Source organism: Emys orbicularis, chromosome 1, assembly GCF_028017835.1.
Source record: "Emys orbicularis isolate rEmyOrb1 chromosome 1, rEmyOrb1.hap1, whole genome shotgun sequence".
Taxonomy (NCBI): domain Eukaryota; kingdom Metazoa; phylum Chordata; order Testudines; family Emydidae; genus Emys; species Emys orbicularis.
The window spans coordinates 227155779-227178814 of record NC_088683.1 but is presented as its reverse complement, the minus strand read 5'-3'; the positions used below and the strand labels follow the sequence as shown (position 1 = coordinate 227178814).

The window sequence follows — 23036 nt, the reverse complement described above, 5'->3', positions numbered from 1 at the left end:
GTTTGCAAAAAGAACCAAAGGTACCATACTAAACTTTTCAATTGAATACTGTAATTTAAAAGCAATTATTAAAACTGTAAAAAAGTTCTGCAGCATGCCACTACTGAAAAATAGTTATTTTATCGAGACAGTTACAGTGTTAGTTCATTTCTCCCATTTTAATTCCTGACAAAGTTGTCAAAAAACAAACCGATGCTCCCTTGCCGTGTTATTGTATGTCTCCACTTATCACAGTTCAGGTTTCTGTGGCAATGCCTGACTGTTCCTATTAAGAGGAAAAAATTGTTACTTCTAGGTCACAACAGTGGAAAAAACCTCTACTGGCTCATATTTTTATTATTTTAATTTTCACTAGATGGTATGCAATAACGCACAAGGCTTCTTACTAAAGCAGCCACGCTGCTATAAAGAATAAGTAATCAGCTTTGCAAAATTTTACTTGCCAAGGACAAAATATTTTAAACAGGTAATACTGTAGGGTTTTTTAGTCATTTAGTATCATAGCAAAGAGTAGGTGAGTATGAATTGTGCCTGGACTGGTACATTTTCATGTCAATTTTGCAAGGCTAAAGTAAATCATACAATGTATGCCAACTTTTCCAAAGTCAGCAGAAGCTCAGCATCTCTGAAAAGCAGGGAACTTATTTATTTACCTTTAAGTGCTTACCAAGTTTGAAAATTCTGGCCAAATAAGGTAAATATATACTAAATGGTCAAACTTTGGGACCAGAAAAAATACTAGTACATTAGAGGACAAACACTTAAATCTGTTCTTTTATTCACTCATAGCTAGGTTGTGAACCAGACATGCCAAACCCACGAAAAAACAAACAAACAGAAATTGGGCTTGTTTTTGGCTTAATTGGCTTGTGAGAGTTGACTGTTGGCTAGTTTTTGGCTTGTAGCTTCTTTTTTTTTATTGGCTCCCGGCAAGCAGGGGCAAGGGGGGAGAGAGGGGTGCACAGCGGGCCCACCACAGTCCCAGACTGCACGCCGGGGGATCTAGTCACATAGAGTGTTGGGGTTCTTAGGGATTGGCTTGTTTTGGCCTTGTTTTGAAATGGGATTAGCTTGATTTTTGTCTTACTGTGAAAGTCGGGATGCTTATTTACCGTGTGAAAGTTGGCAACTGTGTTGTGAACCCCTTCATCATGTTGATGAGAAGTTACTCAAGCAGCCCCATTAATATCAGTTGGACTACTTGTGTGAATAACTGCACACCAGTGCAGGCAGGGAGTTTGCAGTTTACCCCTTAGAAGGCACATGGGTCATGCAAAAGCAGCAGTTTTAATACACTAATTAGAAAGGAGCACTCTTAAAACCTGCAAAGTACCTATTCTAGCAAATCAAAGTTTATTAACACACTATGTACTGAAAATACTTTGACTAATATGGTGAATAAACAGTCATTTTATAGTTTTGAATGTGTAGATTAATATTTAAGAGGAGTTTTGGCTGACACGGAATAGCACAATTGTAGTTTATAAAGGGTTCATACATGTTTATAACAATCTCTAATATGCTTATCTTTTAAGTAACTTCTTGACTTGCTAGACTTGAAAACAAACTGTGTTTATTAAAGTCATTTATTATAAAATGTGACTGGGAATTTGTTTCAGGTAGAAGCTTTTGGAAAAATAGTTTAGATTAAAAAACTTAAAATTGTTTACTTTGAACATCAAAGTATAATTTAAGTGGGGACATTCAATTCTTTTTAAAAAAATCAACTTTCAGCAAGAAACACGATAGATTAGCACTTTTAAAAAAAATCCATATAAATCATACCAATTGTAACCCATTTTAACAAATATCAACTATTTAACAAGTTTACTATGTGGGTAGAAATACATGAATTACTGAAATGTAAGAACACGTTGCCATGATGAGGCTTTCTAAACTGCTAGTTGCACACAGGAAAAAAGGCCACATTATACATATTAATACAGGATTTATTTTACTGTAACTGGGAGGTATTAGATTTCTTTATTTGTTATAAAATTAATATTTAAAAAAGCCTAATTATACTGATCAACAATTCATGCTGTAATCTTTGGCAGCCAGATTTTAAGATTATTTTAATGAATTTTAAACAAGAATTTCTAGCATCGAATTATAAAATAGCAATAGGAAATTTACGTGGCAGTGACATCTGTTTGCTGATTATAGTGAAGCAATTGTACATTTGTATTATAATACAAGTTTATAATTCCGAATGATTCTGTATTCTGAAAATTGATCTTTCAGTCATTTTCTTTTTCCATCTAGCAAGCATGGGTATTTATCAGAGGTCTTAGAAAGGAATGGTCAGGACTGTCATTGTTTAGTGATGTGAGAAGCACGCCCTGTTCCCTCAGAGAAGTAGTATACGGCCTTTGCAGTGTTCTCAGACTTTATCTACATCACTAGTCTAACCATGCCAAAAACATCTGTCCGGTATGTTTAACAATTTGTAATATGGATTAGACCCCATGGTTATAAAACAAGAAAGGAAGATACATTTTAGATTATGCTGAGACAATTCAAATAGGGGCTTTATGATGCTATACTAATACTGAGGTACCCTATTTGTTACTGAGCCTTACAATATTCATGACTCCTGACATGATTCTATAAACTGTAACATGATACTCCATCAGGTGCTATAACAGTGTTGTCCTGTGCACCCTACGAAGTTATTACAACATGGATACTCCTAACTGTGTTAGACTGTGCCCTGTCAATGTTACACTAATACTGATGGGAGATCCTACCAGTTCAGGGTACCCCAAAAATTCTTCATGAATTACTACTGCTGTAGCACGACTTTGCAGAGTGCTACCACTCATTTGAGTATTTTAAAAACAGAAGTTGCACAATTAAGCAAGCTTATATACAAACAGGAAAATATTTTAGATACCCAATTTAAGAACATAAGAATGGCCATACTGGGTCAGACCAATGGTCCATCTAGCCCAGTACCCTGTCTTCCAACAGTGGCTGGTGCCAGATGCATCGGAGGTAGTGAACAGAACAGGGCAATTTCTTGAGTGATTCACCCCATCATCCAGTCCCAGTTTCTACCATTGAGGGGGGGTTCAGTCTGCCTTTTATGCACAAGGATTGCCTGTAATAGATCTCAGTAAACGTGAACATGCATTGTTCTGTACGCTGCTTGTAAATATAGCACTCCAACATGTATGAATTAGATGGTTTATAAGGTGAATATTTGGCTTGGATCCTTAGGTAATGTACTGAAAAAGAGCACATATTCATACAATAGAATTTAGTTAACCAATTGTTTGAAAGGACACACAAAACAGTCTTCGACCAGCTTCCCACTTATAGATGGAAAATCAGCTTAGTTGAGCTGCAGAAAGGATTGCCCAAACTGAGATTTCAAAAGAGAGGCAATGTCAGAGGCCATAGCTGACCTACAGCTAACCAAAAGTCTCAGGGTATGTCTACACTTACTGTGGATCGATGCTGCAGTGATCAATCCACTGGGGGGTCGATTTAGCGGGTCTAGTGAAGACCTGCTAAAATCGATCACAGATCGCTCTCCCATCAACTCCAGTACTCCACCAGAACGAGAAGCATAAGGTAAGCCGACAGGAGAGTTTCTCCCATCGACCCAGCGTGGTGTAGACACTGCAATAAGTTGACCTAAGAGATATGTAGACTCCAGCTACGTCATTCACGTAGCTGGAGTTGCGTAACTTAGGTCGACTTACCCCCATAATGTAGACCTGCCCTCAGTTACCAAATTTCTTGGATTAGGGGGAGGAGGGGAAGAATGTCATTTTAGTACTCCAAAGAATATCCATACAAGCTAGACAAACAACTCCAAGTGGATTCTGAAATAGGAGTGGATACTCACATTTTATAGATCAAAAAAAAGTTTAGAGAAAATTAATTTTAATCCAACTCACCTTTTCTTTCCTCAAAAATCCTTCTCTGAATTTATAAGTGGTAAATCCCCTTACACCAGCAGAACGTAGCCGCTGGTACTTAGCCTGAATATATAAACCCTTCTGTACTAAGCCTGATTTATAACTGTGTTGCAATCGACCATCTGTAAAGTTGTTCTGTAGAGGGGAAAAAAAGAAAAAATGGACAAAATGATCGAATTTCGGAACTCTGGTCAAAAAGGCCTTTTGTATTTTATTGTATTCAACTCTTTTAAAGTTACAATTACACAATTATACACACACAAAAACTTACAGTACTGAAGTATTATTCATTTATAAATGCATATGCCTCTTCTTTGCCTCCTATTAAATACTTCCCAGACCCGTACTCACTGTTCATATCACAGAACTGCAGTGTGGCACATACTGGGCAACAGTCCAAAGTAGCTCAAGTTATCTGCATAGAACAGGTTTTGATATCAAAATTATGAGCACTGAAGAGGTTGTATAATGTGGGCAATAAATGAGGTGGAAGGGGAGAGACAAGCTTCTTTTTGGGGTGTGTGTGAGTATCTCTCTATATAAACAGCTGTTCTAATAAGTAAACTTCAAGAGTAAAATCCTGGCCTGATTAACTCAATGGCAACCCACTGACTTTAAAGGACCCAGGATTGCATCCAAGAGCTGTCTCTGGTTCATATGTTGAATGTAAGATATCAAATTTACCTGGAATCACTTCAGTCTTTAAAACCATAGGAAGAACACCTAGCCACAGAGCTATGCTTCCTTCACCTCTATATTGGGCTACTGTAAACTCACTTGAAGTAGAACTGAGGGAGAAGGCCACAGAGAAACAGAAATAGAAAGTCAATGGCACTATAAATACTAGAGTGGACAGACAACATATGTAGTGGGAGCAGCAGTGTCCACTATAATTAAGTTTGTGTTAAGTTTTCCATTCACAGGCACTCAGATGCCACACAAAAGGGTGCAGTATAAGAATAATATAAAAAATTCCAACCTCATTTATTATAGTTTCTCAGATTGTTTTTGAACATTTTGTTTGAAGTTTTCAAACTTGGTCTTGACAGAAGGTGAATTTTTTTTTTTTTTTTTTTAAAGGAGTTTTAATAAAAAATTGTTAAATCTGCTTTTGAATACAAGGAGAATGCAAGAGGGAGAGCAGAAACCTTCCCCATGTAAAAGTCTTGTAACTTTTCATGAACAACTTTAACTGCTAGAAGAAGAAAGCTGAAATTTGTCATGAAAATAGCCCTCACTGAAAAGTGCTTTTGAGTGTTCTGGTAACATTCTGTATCAATCTGACAGAGTTGGGGGGGAAAAAATCACGTGCTTCACATACGCAATATATTTTGTACCAGTTTTTCAGTAAACTTGCAATGTGCAGCTAAAAAAGGCTTGCACAAGGGAGGAGCTCATTTATACAAATTCCTAGAAGCCTTTTTCTATTTCAAAGACCCTGTATCCATCCATGATATACTGAGAAAGCTGCATTTACCAGGAAAGATGAACACGTCAGTGACCATGGTGAAGCTTATTGGAGTTGGAGGCACAGGATTCATGGCAGATAGCTGCCAAATGCTCAACTTCTCACAGGAGATCAGAATAAGTCCAAACCTGACTGTTCTCAGGATACAATAAATACAATACCATCCTTTATGCAAATATATTGCCACAATAGGGGAAACTGAAATGTTTTTAAAATTCTAAATTAAGCCCGTGAACCTTGGCAAGGTAAAAACCAAGATTCCCCCTAAACTATGTGAATGGGCAGCCTGTGCCCCAATTGACAGGCATCTTGCATTGAGCAGGGGAGTTCTTCCACCAGGAGGCATCTGCCTCCTACCATGAGAGGAGGCCCCAAGGCTTTCCAACAGCCATCACTACTGTTTCCAGCTTGGGAGAAAGCTACTGAGCAGCTTCCCTCTCCTTCCAAACCTTCTGGTCTTCATCCTAGCAGGAGTGGTTAGGAAGATGGTTCCAAGGCTATCCCCCTGCATGTCTCTCTCTATGGAAATAAGCAAATAACGGATAGACAGAGTAAGAGGAAGGAATGGGAGTGGAGCTGCTGCTGTCATAGGTTCTACGTCTGAACTAAGGCAATCATTTGATCCACACAAAAGTGGAGAAAAAAACCCCAAAAAGACAACACTGATGAAGAATATAGTCAATTGTAGATATACCTAACCAGAAGCTTAATTATATATTTGGCAACAAGGCACTGTGATGGTAGACACATTAGAAATACCAAAGATAGATAGTAATGTGTTTAGATCCTACCTACCACTATGTTCAGTATCAAATTCCACAAAACCAAAGTGTAGCTTACTCCAAATTACTAACACTCTTCAAAGACAAATTTATGCAATTTAAACAGATTCTGCTACAAAATTACTCCACTGCTCCAAGTTATTTAGAAAATCTTAAGATGTTTCAGTTTGAAACATGAAACAATCTAAGGTTCTAAATTTCATTTAATAATCAATGTAAAACTACTTTACAAAGATTGCTAATATTGTTGGTTTCTGAAACCATCACTTCAAAAATGAAGTAACATTGCTTTTCAAAATATTTTATTTTTAAAAGCGGAGACTATATACCAAATAATATAAACATCTAAGCTATCCCACCATACAACCATGACTGTAGAACATGAATAGTTAATGAAATCATCAGAATTCCAGGATAATGATTTTATTTAAATGATAAACATACCAAGTGGGTTTACTGATTGCCCTCATCCCTTGGGTGCATTGTGAATCACTAAGTCAAAGGAAGAGCTTTTTAAACGTAAAAATGTTGGGTATCCCTTTATAAAACTGCTCCTCTACAGTGTGTTACTCTTTTCATATAGAAGTTAACACACACCACAGACCAATTTTGAAGTATTCTGAACAAAACACTTCTGTTTAGTGATTCAACAGAACTTGTTTCATACACAAGGGAAAAGAGATTTGCCTAAGTCTTTTGGTTAATAAAGATATACTAACATTAGAAAGCAGTCAAATTACCATCTCAGGTATATTGAATGCAATCCACCTTCAACAACATAAGAAAAAAATTATATGCAATACAAGAGAAAATTCAATACAAAAAACAAGTTGATGAAATTTTAGATTAGGAATTTTAAGTCAATAAATCAATATCATTTTTCCCATACCAAAACATAGTGCTGCTGCATATGCTGTTTACCCGTAGTTATTCTGAAGCACAAGGGAAGATATTATTGGCTGCAGCACAGGGGTGGACAGCACAAGTTGCGTGCATGAATGCAACAGTGGCTTAAAGCTCACCTTTACGTTCCCCCAATCCTACACAGAATTCCAAGTTGACATGAATTAAGCCAGACTTCAGGCTGCTTTAAGTTACATCAAGTGCCAACAGACCAAAGGGTTGATATGGCAGGCAGGGATCAGCCTGGTATAACAGAACCATCTACTTCCCCTGTGCTGGTAATAGACGGGAGGTGGTGACACAGGTGCCATTATGGTAAGGTGTACACCAAAGGATCCCAAAATAATATTCTATGTAATGTAATTTTAGTGTAAGATGACTTTAACCTGTAAACTAAAGTAATACCTAAAAAAAGACTAATTTTATAACACTATGAACTTTATCTTGAGGAAAGTTTGTTTTTCTTTTAATCTGGTGGGACTGGTTGGCTAAGTGCATTTAATAATAGGCTACAGAGCAAGACACCACTAGCCAGGATGGGAGTGCCTGAAAGTCATTTCTATCTAATGGTTCCATTGTTTTAAGTATAGATAAGAATCAGGAAGTCTGAAATTTGAATTTAGGCTTTGATGCCAACTACCCGTATATACTTGGTCATAATAATTCTGCCTCAATTTCCCTATCTGTAAAATGAGGATAATGCCTACCTACCTTACACAAGTTTAAAAAAAAAAAAAAAAAATCCTTGCAGCAACCTTGTAAAATATCAAGCATTATTCGGTGGCTTATCTGAAATGTGTTCTGTGGAAGAGGTGGATTAACAGTGGTCACATCTCCACCATTCACGTGGCTCATGGAGAAAAGGGATATTCTGGACCATGAGTCAGTGACCTAATTGCCTTATACCAAGGCCACTTTTAAATGAAAAACTAGAAGAGGTTGACCCAGATTTGATCAGCGTTTTCCCATTATGAATGGACCTAATTGGGCCCACGCACAGCATGCCACTCACAACAGGAAGGAAGAGATAACAAGTAATCTTTCTTTTACATTTAATTGACTTTGACCCTAGGGTGCCTTTTACAGTCAAGACACATTGGGAAGCCAATGCAGTACCCCAGAATCGGGTGATTTTGCTGACTCTCTTACATCTTGGGGTTTCTGTTAGGGTGACCAGATGTCCCGATTTTATAAGGACAGCCCCAATTTTGGGGGCTTTTTCTTATATAGGCACCTATTACCCCCCATTCCCTGTCCCGATTTTTCACACTTGCTGTCTGGCCACCCTAGTTCCTGTAAACAAAACCTAAAAGCAATACTTATCTGATAGAATAATGAGAAAATATAAAAACATAAAAAGATTACTGTTTGGGAGTCATCATATAGATTTAAGGCAATTTTACATGAAAAATGCAAACAAAATGCAGTAGAAGTGCCACTAAAAAGATGATGTTTTCTCTTAAACGTGGAAAATACTCTGAATTTCTCATGTAGCGTTATGACAACTACAACATTCCACCACGCTTAATTAAAAAAAAAAAAAAAAATTTAGTGGAACAGTATTCAAAAAAAATAATGAAATTAGGAGTGAATATATTCATATAAGGTGTTTCCTCATAGGCAGATTTGACAGAATTTGATTTCTGTTTTTTTAAAATAAATTTTGACTGATAGTAATGTTTATTTAAGCTTCCCCCCCCCCCAATTATCTATTTAAATTTTCACAGTTGTGGGAAGTTATGGAGAGGGTCAGGCAATAGTTATTTAATGACAGTAGATGGTGATTCAAAAAGTTAAAGCTTTATAACTGTTGAAACACAAAATTGTCAACTTCACATGTCAAAAAATACAAAGTAAGTATCCTTAAATCAAGTTCTGAAGCAGTATTTCTCTTACTTTGCCTATCTGCAAATGTCTATTATGGATAGAAATATTTTTGTTGGTTTGTGTGCGTATGGTGAAATCAATGTTTACCAACATTTACTGATTAAAAACCCTAACGTCTTTCCAAGTCTATTTATTGGCCAGATGTTTTAGTAATCTCCCATTTTTTCTGCAATTTTGATTCTAAAATTGATTTTTAAGGGTTTTTTTCCTCTTCTATTGTCCAACACTAGCCCCATGATCTTGCCACTCCCTCCTTCCTTGCCCAACTCTCCTTTCAACCTTACTGTTTTGCCATTCTGTTTGCCCTCTCCCTTAATGTTATTTAAAATTACATCCTGAGAAAGTCAGCTCTCTTACCTACCTGGGAGAGTCCAAATTCTAGTAACTTAGTCTTTCAAAATATGATAGCACTCCAGCTGTTACAGGAGGGTTTGGGGGCAGGGGAAGGGAAAGGAGTGGAATTTTCAGACATTCCTACTGAAGTCAAGGCAAGCCCCCATTATTTCAATGGGAACAAAGTTCAGCCAATGCTGACCATTTTTGAAAATCTCACCACTAACATGTCTGTTTAGTACAACATGCCTAAATCACAACACCACAGCCTGAAATGAAACCTTATGCAACACATACACTTGGCAAGAGTCAAACAATACCTTAAAGGGTCTTCTGAAGGGTCTTGGATTTTCCAGGTGTCCTCCAAATGGTCTGTGAGTAAAGATGTCATTTGTTTTTGCAGCATAATAAGAATTCTAGAAAAATAGCACAGATACTAGTTTAACAATGTTAAAAACAATCATTTCAATGAAACATGGACAATGTTTAGATGAAGCTAATTTGTACTGTACTTTTTTGGCCTAAGATTATAACTGTGATGGATTAAGTCAGTGAAATTGTGTTGCCCATTAAACTGGAGTCCAAGTTGCAGAGACTTATTTCAGTTCCCACAGCTGAAAAGACATAGGGCACCACTCCAGAATATGGCCCCTTTGGACTGTAAAGCAGCCAGATCTTTCCAATTGAGGATTACCCTGGTGTGGGGCAGAGAGCCATCAGCTGGCACAGACCCAACATAGCAGCTATACCAACCCCTCTTTGAGGGGGAACATGAGGGGGGAGGGGGGAAGAGAAGAGGAACAGGAGTGACGCAACCAGATCTTTGGTGATCCCTGGCTGGCAAATGGGATTACTATTTTTTTCAGACTCATTACCAGTCAGACATTATGACATTAAAGCAGCCATATGTATTTCTAGCGTACTCATTACTGTAATACCCATGCACTGAATACCACCTTAAGAACTGCGTTAGATTTGTTCATAAGGATGACTACTCTTCATCCTTTCTTGATTGTGGCACGTATCAATACGAGAGGCTCATCTACCGTAGAGACATGCACCATTTCAAAAGCAAGTGACACAACTAAGTGTTGCTGGAATTGTTTGTAACTGCAACTGTTGAGTGTGTGCGCATTAAGCAGCCTTAGTTATGTAGAACAGTGCAGTGCCTCCATACGCAGCACTCCTTCCCACCGCTGCTTTACTTGTGCATTGTGACCCTTTTCCCATAGTTTCTAGCACAGCTGCCAGGAGCTGGTGCATTTTTTAACATATATGACATGTATTATGTTATTTTCATATATAAATCTATCTTCCAAATGCATGTAAAATATAAATACAAATATAAAAGTGTTATAGAAATTGTTTCATGTAGGCAGAGCTTAAATGATGCTAAGTTCTTCTTTTATCAACTGAAAATTGATATAATTTTTAATGCTTCTTTTAATTATAAATCATTAATACATTAAAAAGTTTTGAATTTGTTGGGACTACTATTTTCTTCAAACATAAATATCAATTTTTGGATCTTTGAAACAGTTATGGGGGTATACAGAGGTCTTCCTAGGAATACATCAACATATGTATATATTTGTCTAGTTTTACAACCGGTTAGATAAAAAACACTGGCAAAGTCAGTACAAACTAAAATTTCATAAAGACAATGACTTGTTTATACTGCACACTGAAATATAAACACAATATTTATATGTCAATTGATTTATTTTATAATTATATGGTTAAAATGAAAAAGCAAGCAATTTTTCAGTAATAGTGTGCTATGATATAAGAATGGCCATACTGGGTCAGACCTAAGGTCCGTCTAGCCCAGTATCCTGTCTTCCAACAGTGGCCAGTGCCAGGTGCCCCAGAGGGAATGAACAGAACAGGTAATCATCAAGTGATCCATCCCTTGTCGCCCACTCCCAGCTTCTGGCAAACAGAGGCTAGGGACACCATCCCTGCCCATCCTGGCTAATAGCCATTGATGGACCTATCCTCCATGATAGCTCAGTGGTTTGAGCATTGGCCTGCTAAACCCAGGATTGTGAGTTCAATCCTTGAGGGGGCCATTCAGGGATCGGGGCAAAAATCTGGGATTGGCCCTGCTCTGAGCAGGGGGTTGGACTAGATGATCTCCTGAGGTCCCTTCCAACCCTGATATTCTATCTAGTTCTTTTTTGAACCCTGTTATAGTCTTGGCCTTCACAACATCCTCTGACAAGGAGTTCCACAGGTTGACTGTGCATTGTGTGAAAAAATACCTCCTTTTGTTCGTTTTAAATTTGCTGCCTATTAATATCATTTGCTGACCCCTCATTCTTGTGTTACGAGAAGGAGTAAATAATACTTCCTTATTTACTTTCTGCACACCAGTCATGATTTTATAGACCTCTATCATATCCCCCCACTACCTCCCCACGTCGTCTCTTTTCCAAGCTGAAAAGTCCCAGTCTTATTAATCTCTCCTCATATGGCAGCAGTTCCATACCCCTAATCATTTTTGTTGCCCTTTTCTGAAACTTCTCCAATTCCAATATATCTTTTTTGAGATGGGGCAACCACATCTGCACGCAGTATTCAAGAAATGGGCATACCATGGATTTATATACAGGCAATATGATATTTTCTGTTTTATTATCTATCCCTTTCCTAATGATTCCCAAGATTCTGTTCACTTTTTTGACTGCCACTGCATATTGAATGGATGTTTTCAGAGAACTATCCACAATGACTCCAAGATCTCTTTCTTGAATGGTAACAGCTAATTTAGACCCCATCATTTTATATGTATAGTTGGGATTATGTTTTCCAATGTGCAGTACTTTGCATTGATCAACACTGTATTCCAACTGCCATTTTGTTGCTCAACCACCCAGTTTTGTGAGATCCTTTTGTAGCTCTTTGCAGTCTCCTTGGGACTTAACTATTTTGAGTAGTTTTGTCTCATCTGCAAATTTTGCCACCTTGTTTACCCCTTTTCCCAGAACATTTAAGAATATGTTGAATAGGACTGGTCCCAGTACAGACCCCTGGGGGACACCACTATTTACCGCTATCCACTCTGAAAACTGACCATTTATTTTTACCCTTTGTTTCCTATCTTTTAACCACTTACCAATCCATGAGAGGACCTTCCCATGATAAGATCCCAAGACAGCTTATTTGGCTTAAGAGCCTTTGGTGAGGGACCTTGTCAAAGGCTTTCTGAAAATCTGAATATTTTTACACTTCATTTGCCAGAGTTTATGCTCCTTTCTATTTTCCTCACTAGAATTTTAACTTCCACTTTTTAAAGGATGCCTTTTTCATCTCTCACTGCTTCTTTTACTTTGTTGTTTAGCCACGGGGGCACTTTTTTGATTCTCTTACTATGTTTTTTAATTTGGGGTGTATATTTAAGTTGAGCCTCTATTATGGTGTCTTTAAAAAGTTTCCATGAAGCTTGCAAGGATTTCACTTTTGGCAGTGTACCTTTTAATTTCTGTTTAACTAACTTGCTCATTTTTGTGTAGTCCCCCTTTCTGAAATTAAATGCTACAGTGTTGGGCTGCTGTGGGGTTTACCTTGATTTAGTCCTAAGTGCAGCACAGGATCTGGTCCAAGAGGTGAATATATCTGGACTGCTTGGTAATAGTGACAGATCCTGTGCTCCACTTAGGACTAAATCAAGAATTGCCTCTCCTCTTGTGGGTTCCAGGACTAGCTGCTCCAAGAAGCAGTCATTTAAGGTGTCAAGAAACTTTCTCTGCATCCCGTCCCGAGGTGACATATACCCAGTCAATACAGGGATAGTTGAAATCCCCCTTATTATTGAGTTTTTTTGTTTTTATAGCCTCTCTAATCTCACTGAGCATTTCACAGTCACTATCACCATCCTGGTCAGGTGGTCGGTAATATAGCCCTACTGCCATATTCTTATTATTTGAGCAGGGAATTACTATCCAGAGATTCTATGGTACAGTTTGGTTCATTTAAGGTTTTTACTTCATTTGATTCTATGCTTTCTTTCACATATATTGCCACTCCCCCACCAACACGACCTGTTCTGTCCTTCTGCTATATTTTATACCCTGGTATTACTGTGTCCCATTGATTATCCTCATTCCACCACGTTTCTGTGATGCCTATTATATCAATATCCTCATTTAATACAAGACACTATAGTTCACCCATCTTATTATTTAGACTTCTTGCATTTGTATATAAATACTTTAAAAACTTGTCACTTATTAGCATTTTGTCTGCCATTACATGATGTAATTGAATGGAACTCTTTCATTTGACTGTTTCTCATCAGATCCTACCCATATTTTATCATCTTCCATTTTCTCCTCCTAAGTAGGACATAGAGAATCTCCATTAACAGATCCTCCCCCAAGGGATGTCGCTGTCCGAACCACGTGCTCCTTTGCACCTGTCGGCTTTCCCGCAGCCCTTAAAATTAAAAAGGTCATAGAGCAGTGTGGCAAATTGCCGGCACTACTATGATGGGTCTAGTGCTTTCTCTTCTTGGGGGGGGGGGGGGAGGGGGAGTGGTGGGGGGGGGTTTCCAGGGCGCCGTTTCTTGCCCCTGAACTGGGATATTAAGTGCCCCACTAGTGTCCTAGAGGAGGGGAGTGGAGAGGGAGGGACCTGGGCCCGCCCTCTACTCCGGGTCCAGCCTAGGGGCCCTAGGGATAGCGGCAAACTACTTGAACTAGCGGTTCCTTCCTCTGGGCTACTTCCCTCTCCTGCCCTTCAGCTTGTGGGGGCTTCCTGCCCTCCCTCTGCACAAGCCTGGTGTCCCTTTACCTAGGGTCTTGGTCTTCTTAGCCCACTGCAGCACTTCTCCAAACTTTCCTCCAAACTGCTCTCTGCTCCAACACCGATCCACTCTGCTTCAACTCCTTCCTCTGTCTGATTGAAGCAGGGGGGGTTTATCAGGTGACTGGCTTCAGGTGCTCTAATTGGCTTCAGGTGCTTTAATTAATCTATAGCAAACTTTCTTCCCTCTACAGGGAATAAGGCTCCCTTCTAACCCTCTCCTGCTGCCCTCTGGCCATGCTGTATCACAAGCAGGTTTTTGTTTTTGTTTTTGTTTTTGTTTTTTAAAAGAGCCAGCAATCTGGCTCCATTTTGGTTAGGTGGAGCCCATCCTTCCTGTATAGGCTCCCCCTTTCCCAAACGTTTCCCCAGTTCCTAATAAATCTAAACCCCACCTCCCTACACCATCATCTCATCCATGCATTGAGACCCTGCAGTTCTGCCTAACTGGCCCAATGCATGGAACTGGAAGCATTTCAGAGAATGCCACCATGGAGGTCCTGGACTTCAATCTCTTACCCAGGAGCCTAAATTTGGCCTCCAGGATCTCTCTCCTATCCTTCCCTATGTCATTGGTACCTACATGTACCACAACCACTGGCTCCTCCCCAGCACTACACATAAATCTAATCTAGATGTCTCGAGAGATCCGTGACCTTCACACCAGACAGGAAAGTCACCATGCAGTTCTCCCAGTCATCACAAACCCAGCTATGTTTCTAATGATCGACTCCCCCATAACTATTACCTTGACACTTTTGTATGTTTATGTCTGATTTTGTAAGCAAGTAGTTTTTAAGTGAGGGTGAAATCTGGGGTACCCAAGACAAATCAGACTCCTGAAACGGGTACAGTAGTCTGGAAAGGTTGAAAGCCACTGATCTATACAACATTCCAGAATGTCTTCCAGTCTAATAATGATACATTTGCAGTTAACAGCATTGTGTCTGGGATTTCAGCCATGTGCCTAGATATCAAATTATTATTAACAGATTATGCAACCAGTTGTTTCTTACTGCTGCTTAATTATAATGAACGGAAATAGAACAAGATTAGTTGAAAAAGCTAGCTGAAGATCATTTTTAAAGAATAAGTATTTAATAATTTAAAAGAGTCTTGCTTGTGTTAAGCGATATCTTACATTATTAAGAATAGAAAAAATTAAAATTGAATTTATTCTCTCTCTCTTCATTTAGGCTAGATTTTTACTCTTCACTCAACTTGAATAATAAAAACAAAAATTGACAGTTTCTATGTCTGGGTCTCATGCACTAGTTACTTTTTAGGTTGCAAATATTGCAGAAAAATGTTTTAAATTCAGTGACAAGTTTATTTGAATTTAAAGATAATCATGAAAGTGTTTTATTAATTTAGTTTGTTTTAAACAGAAATAAAGGGGTGGCTAAGAGAATCAGTTGAAAATTTAGTCTTTCAAAAGGCCTTTACAAGATCTCTCACAGGAGGCTACAGAAACTAGATAGTCATGGAATGAAAGGCAAAGTATTGTCAGAGAACAAAAACTGGCTAAGAGTCAGGAAACAAATAAAGAATAAGTGGCCAGTTTTCATCATGGCAAAAGGTAGAGTGGGGTGCCTGAAGATACTGTATTAAATCTGGTGTTGTTTAATATATTTATTAATAATCTAGAAAGAAAGGTGAGCAGTGAAGTGACAAAATTTGCAGGTGGCAAAGTTATTTAGGTTGGTCAATTCTAGACAAGAATTCAGAGAGTTAATCCAAGACAAGTGAATGGGCAGATGAAGTTCAGTCATGATAAGTTCAAAGAAATGCACACTGAAGGGGTAAATTTAAGCTACTCCTACACCTGATAGGTTTCTAAATTAACTGTGCCAACTCAGGAAAGGGACTTGGGCATCACTGTGAAGACCTCTGCAGCTGCATATTGAGCAAACAAGGATGCATAAGGAATGGGATAGGGAATATTATGGAAAATATTATAATGGTACAGCCTCATCTGCAATATTGTGTTCACTGGTTACCCCATCTCAAAGGATATTATTACAGAATTAGAAGGGGTTCAGAAGAAGACAAAAATGATTGAGGGCATGGAAAAAATCTTATGAAGAGAGACTGAAGAGAATGGGACTGTATACCTTAGAAAGGAGATTAATAAAAGGCAACATGATAATAGTATATAAAATAATGAGTGGCATAGAGAAGGTACATCAGGAGCTTCTGTTCTTCCTGTCTCATAATACAAGAATACAGGGGTATTTAATGAAATCAAAAGGTGTCAACATTTTTTTGTTTGTTTTTAAACAAAATACGTAATTAGAGAATGGAACTCATTGAAGCCAAGACGTACAAAGATTCAAAGAGAGTCTGGACATTTACATGGATAACTAGAATATCTAGAGTTCTAGTAGTTAATGCTAACAAAAAGAGTATTGGAAGGGAGATAAAAAATTATGTTTCATGGTTTAAACCAACTTGTAACTATTAGGTATTAGCATGAAGGAAAGATTACCTTGCACCTGCCTACTATAAGGTTTCTTGCACCTTCCTCTGAAACTACAGTGTGGGGCTACTGTCAGGAGACACTATACTGGACTAAATGGTCCACATATCTGATCTAGTATGGCAACGATGTTAAATTTTGGACCCAAACTACCAGACATTGTCCATTTAACAACAATAATCAAATTATGGCAACAAAATTGAGGTTACATCAACTTTCTAGTAGTATTTCAGTTGTATCAAGGACAACCATTTTATTATTTTTATATATAAAAACACAACATACTCTCAGGTTTCATGTCATGCAGGATCTTAATATCTGGTATGACCTGCCACTCAGATTTAAATCTTTCAAATATCAGTTGCTTCTTTAATGTCTGTGTACGATGCACCTGAACCAACCATTTAATCGAAGAGCCAGACAAGCATGATTTAACCACAGAGTATTTTAAATACTGAATAAACAAAAATTAAGCAGAAATATCCACACAACACCATAAAAACTGGATGTCCAATCTAATTTAAAATATAATTTTAAATAACTTCAGGGATTTATTTCTGTCCTTATTTAAATATTCTTTTAAAAATGCTATTCATAGAGCCTTGCCTACTGGTCATGCTTGCCCTTGGAAACCTGCCCCTCTGGTACAATCTTCTCGCTGTATAGTTACGTGTCAACAAAAACGAATACACTTAAAAGGGGAGTGGTTACAATTGCGTTTTGTCATTTAAAAAGCATATACCTTATGATTGCATGTTGAACACCCCAAACATAAAGGCTAGCCAGACGTTCATTCCACTTGTTCCCCTAAATTTTATGATTTTGCTGATATTATGCTAAACTGCTACAGTTCTTCTGCAGAATCCAGGATGAATTCCTTAATCAGCACCAAAATTGAGCCAACTAAAAAGATTAATCTGGATGTAATTTATCTGTTGCAGTTTGGGATTTATTTAAGGTTTAGTTTCTTATTACATGGGACACATGACACAATTTTAGGATTAATTTGTTTTCACAAATTTTTAGCACCTTTTACATTTTTAGATTAAATTCAGGCTATAAACCATTTTATGACTGTGGGCAGAGCTATAGTAAAATACAATCACTGCACCCTGCACACATACCCCTCCACTCTGACCTTTGGTAATAATTTATTATTCCATAACATGATCTCAAGTTACACAGCTCAAAGGTATTGGCCTATTTTACTCCCATAGTGCAATATGATATCACGTTTAATTTACTTTTCACAAACCCCTAACTCTCAACATTTCAGGTTTCTACCTCCCATATCTGTATTTCCTGTCTGTAGATCTACATGCATTTTTCCAAGCTGAATCTCATTGAATTATTTTCTATTTTTTTAATCTCTCTAGGTCACTTCATTATCATATTATTTACCTATTATCTCTTCTTCCCTTGTGGCTATTTGCAACTGCCCATTCACCAAGCACAACTTTTTATTAGTGTCATTAACATACGCACAGTTCTAGATCATTTATGAAGATATTTGGTTAGACTGGACCTGAACTGAATCAACATCTGTGGGATTCCACAAAATATCTCCTTCAAATCTGACACACTGCTATTTAATATTGTCTTTTTTTTTTTTTAAATGGTCCTGCCTCCAGTTTTGAATCCATGCAACAATATTCATATCTAAGGCCACATGAATTTGTTTTGGTAGCAGGATTCTGTGAGTTACTAATGCTTTACTAAGATTCAAATATTAATCTTCCGAATTCCCTTTCCCTACTTTTTGAGTGACTTGATAAATTAGCAATGAAGAATATTTGTCAAAAATTATTTTAGTGGATAGATTTCTATGCTGCTTACTGCCCATGATTTTGTTCTTCTCTTGATACGTAGTGATTTTTTCTTAACATTTCTTCTATATTTTACTAGAGATAGAATTGATAGTAAATTAATTGCTAGGATCACTCTTCATTTTGAAGACCAATACTTCCTTTGCTTTTTCTAATGATCTGACACATATCCAGTTTTCATGACATTTCAGAAATATGTCATTCATGAGTTTTACAAATTCCCTTAAGAGCACAGAATGTATATTATGCAGACTGGATGATCTTTGTATTCATATTTAATGTACTTTATTTCCTTACTTGCTTTTTGTCAAGAACGTGTATAACATTGTCTCACTTTCTATTTGTGTAAGCTTCTCAGGTTTTCTTGAAGGCAGATCTTTTTGAAAAGGAGTTTAATATTAGAGCTATTTTGGGATCTTTATTTTCATTCAGTTCTTTAAATAGCTGCTTTCACTCTTCTCTACTGCAGTACTTTTCAACCCAAGAGATGCCAGACTACTCTAGGGGATCAAGGCCAAAGAGCAGTGGATGCTGAGAAAGTTATATGGCTCTGGATCTACCTTAAAGCACACTGAAAAATTACTCTTAAGCTAAAGCTACAGGTGGCTCCTTGAAAACAATCTTACCACCCTGCTCCTGCTACAGCCTGTAATTCTGTGATAGATGCTCACTTTTACAGAGATCAGGCTTAAGCTACAGCCTATCAGACAAAGTTCTTCTCCCCTGGCACTCAGCTCAGCTACAATAATATCTGCCAGCCCAGCCCATGATACACCCCATGAAGGGCTATCTTAGCAGTATATAGTGAGTGGGGAAATAGTAAGAGGGAGCAAAATGAAAAGAAACATTTTTAAAAAGGCAAAAAACAATATAGAAGAAGAGAGAAGATGGACGGAGAAAGGAAGCACAAGTGTGCCAGGGCAAGACAAGGGCAAAAAGGGATGCTCATCTGCTAATCTGTCACAACTGGGAGCTCTGACTAATACACACTGGTAAAAAATGTTCTAGTGCTGTCCCTAAAAGCTCTTTTAATCTCTTTAAAACATTTGGCTAGCACTAACTCATTCTAATTTTTGCTGACATATTCATTGTCAACTCTGAGGCAAGAATCTTGTCTTCAAACTGGCTAGCACATGACTGGCTCTCTCTCCTTCAGGATGCCCTGCATTATTCAGTAGCTGTTCTTTCATGGCTGCCGTTGCTTCTTACTCAGCAACTCTTCATTGCTGGAACTTGTAAGTGTCAAGGCAAAGGCATTTTCTGCTGTCCAAGAACTCCCTTGTCTGCAGTTTCCTGTTAAATGTCAGGCAAAAGTTTTCACTGCACCCTTAGTAGACACAATGCATTAACTCAGTTCCCACTTTGAACCAACTCCCTTCTGATTTGCATTGAGTCTGTTAACCGCTAAGCCGGGCTCTCACAGTTTCAAATGCATAATTTCGATTTTAGTTCTGAATGAAGTATTATTCATGTCCTGTCCTAAATTGTTCTGTAGCATTGTCAGAGCTGTTAGAGAGTTGCCATATTACATCCCCAAAGCAACTGCATTTCAGTGTTGGTGAACAAATTGTGGATAATAAAAACAAACTTTGGTAGACTAAGGAAAAGTTTGATGAACCCACGGAAGTTTGACATTAAAATATTGACTAAATGTGTCAAGACATTAAATAAGAAAGACCACAAATTACATGTCTCCTATCTAGTTTATTTTATTTATTCTGCATGCACCAAAACAGTCCCTTGAAAACTCAGGAACTTGAAGCTTTAGTTCTAATTTACACTGTACTTATTTCAACAAAAGTTTCTCTGCGTGCCTTTGCTTATCTAACTCTGTTAGCTTACAGTCACTCATTTATCTGAGGGTATTTCAATACTCAAACAGTTATAGTGGCACGGCTGCAGCTGCACCCCTGTGGCACTTCAATGTAGACACTACTTACGCTGACGGGAGAAGTTCTCCCACTGATATCGTTAATCCACCTCTCTGAGAGGAGGTAGCTAGGTTGACAGAAGAATTCTTCCATCTACCTAGTGTGATCTACACTGGGGGTAACTCAGGGGTGTGGATTTTTCACATCCCTGAGAGACATAGCTATACCGATGCAAGTTCCCAGTGTAGACCAGTCCTTAGTAAACACTTGAAAACAGACTACATTTATTTGTAGAGAAATTGTCCAGAGGGAACATGCATTTATTTCTAATTATTGCAGGTCAGCACTGGACCTGCAGTAATCATTTTGCCCAGTTTAATGTACAAATTTTATTTTTAAAAAAGACTCATTATGGAGGTGTCAGTAAAGGCCCCATCTAAATTTGGTGAATTAAAAATCTAGAGCAGTGTTTCCCAAACTTGGAACGCCGCTTGTGTAGGGAAAGCCCCTGGCGGGCCGGGCCAGGCCGGTTTGTTTACCTGCCCCGTCCGCAGGTTTGGACCATCGCAGCTCCCACTGGCTGCGGTTCGCTGCTCCAGGCCAATGGGGGCTGCAGGAAGAGGCGGCCAGTACGCCCTCGGGAAACACTGATCTAGAGTAACATGAGCTTTTTCACTACATGAATTTTAAGTATGTCCAATTATTTCTACTCCCTGAATTTTTTTTTCTTATGCATTTCCTAGAATCTTTCTAGTAACTAAAAGATAATCTCTCTGCAGAGGAGGGTACTTAATTTAAGCAAGATGTGCACTTTGTCCTTTGGTCAGCCACTGGAGTGTGTGGGCTGGCTCTCTGTTCCTGTGTTCTTCATCCAAAACTATTACATTTTACTTCAGATGAGTCATTCAGTAATAACCCCTTTGATCTGTGCTTTAGGTGGGAGTATTTTATGAAGTAAGGGAAAATGTAGTGCATCACCAAATTTCTTGAATACAGGCTGCAATCAATCCAAGTTTTAATTTAATAGTTCCCCATGATCTATTGAAATTGCAAAGTCATTCAGCACCCAGAATTACAATGACCTGCTCTCATTATCCTGTGTTAGAAACTGATCTCCCCATTTCTTGACTATCCTGAAAATGTTCTGACTCCACTGTAAATAGTTCCAAGTCTAAATCAAACAGTGTTCCGATTCCCAATAACCATCTCCATGCCAGGGAAATAAAAAGACAGTACAAGTTGCTTAGGAGTGGTACATAGGCATCAAAAAGCAGAAAAATCAAGATTTTAAATCAGAATAATGTCATCATTCATGCAAGCCAATACCTTTTTGTATACTATGTAACAGTTGTAACATTTGAAAAAGTTCAGATGCAGCAGAGTTTACCCATGACCAGTAAACTTTAGTACTATTTAGATGTAATTTAACACAGGTAAATTTTATGATGCAACAAATCATCTTTTGAAACTTAACATGACAAGGGATCAAGAGACTTAAAATTCATGTCAGCCCAGCCAACACAGCAAAATTTTAAATACGAGTATAAGGGAAAGAGAAGAGAAAAGCAAGGAAAGGGATCTATTTCACTTCAACTTACCATGTGAGGTTTCCTAATAAATTTCCTGAAAGGTGGTTTTAGGAATCTTATAGGCTTTTGGAATCCATCAATTTGAGAGTTCTGTAATTTTGAAAAGCTACCGTTGTGCTCATTCCTGATTGGATACAGAAAATAAAAAAGGAATGAAAACTAAGCCAGCAATATTTCAAAATTAAGCTATTTTAAAAATTTAAATTATGTACAAGTATTAAAAAATATGTTAAACTAGCACATTAATTGACAAATTACTAGTGGTCCATTTTCACTGTCGAAACCAAAGTTAAATGAAATCATCATTGCATTCTGGTACACAGATTAATAAACAAGACAAGCTAGTGATTCTCAGTGCCGTCTTTAAATCCTCATCATACAACTGAAAATCTTTGTACAAATGATTCAACGATGCATGTGCTTGGCTATCCCTGCCCTCTGCTGGCTGGAATATGTTAGACTTACTTTTAATTATTTTACAGCTTGAACTTGTCTCAGCCTAGTGTGGCTGTCCAACATAGCTCTATGTCTTAGTGTTCTTATAAAATGGAGAGTTCTATTAGTTCAAATGGAAGAAGTCTGCATTTTTGGAGCTAAAGATCACAAGTTCTATTCCTCATACCACATTCAGTACACAGTGTGACATCCAGCCTCTATTTATGTACCATTGATAAGATTTTCAAAAGCATGTAAGGGCCTGTCCACACAGTACAGCACTGCAGCAGCGCATCTGGTGAAGATGCTCTATGCCAACAGGAGAGAGCTCTCCCGGTGGCATAATAAAACCACCTCCATGAGCTGCAGAAGCTGTGTCGGTGGGAGAAACTCTCCACCAACATAGTGCTGTCCACATTGGCACTTATGTCGGTGTAACTTATGTCTCTCAGGGGAGTGGTTTATTCACACCCCTGAGCGACATAAATTATGCTGACATAAGCTGTAGTGTAGACATGCATTCCTAAATCACTTAGGCTAAGTCCCATTGAAAGTCATGTACTCAAATACTGAATGCCAGGGTTTCTCAACCTTTTTCTTTCTGAGCCCCACCACCATGCTATAAAAACTCCACAGCCCGCCTGTTCTACAGCAACTCTTTTTCTGCATATCCAGTAGATTAAAAGCCCTGGCTGGCATTAGGGGGTAGCAAGCAGGGCAATTGCCTG

The 23036-nt window shown here is 38.1% G+C and overlaps 1 protein-coding gene across 1 annotated transcript in view; it reads right to left on the bottom strand.

The window, feature by feature from the left end:
• Nucleotides 1-235: 235 nt before the first annotated feature.
• The window catches only part of BCLAF3 (BCLAF1 and THRAP3 family member 3), a 38980-nt gene continuing 16179 nt past the window's right edge, over nucleotides 236-23036 (bottom strand). Inside the window, exons 8-11 of the mRNA XM_065423377.1 lie at nucleotides 21883-21997; nucleotides 9623-9718; nucleotides 3909-4064; nucleotides 236-265 (exon numbers count right to left, since the gene is read on the bottom strand). Of these exons, the coding sequence (XP_065279449.1) occupies nucleotides 236-265; nucleotides 3909-4064; nucleotides 9623-9718; nucleotides 21883-21997 (397 nt within the window). The remainder of the gene's footprint in view (nucleotides 266-3908; nucleotides 4065-9622; nucleotides 9719-21882; nucleotides 21998-23036) is intronic.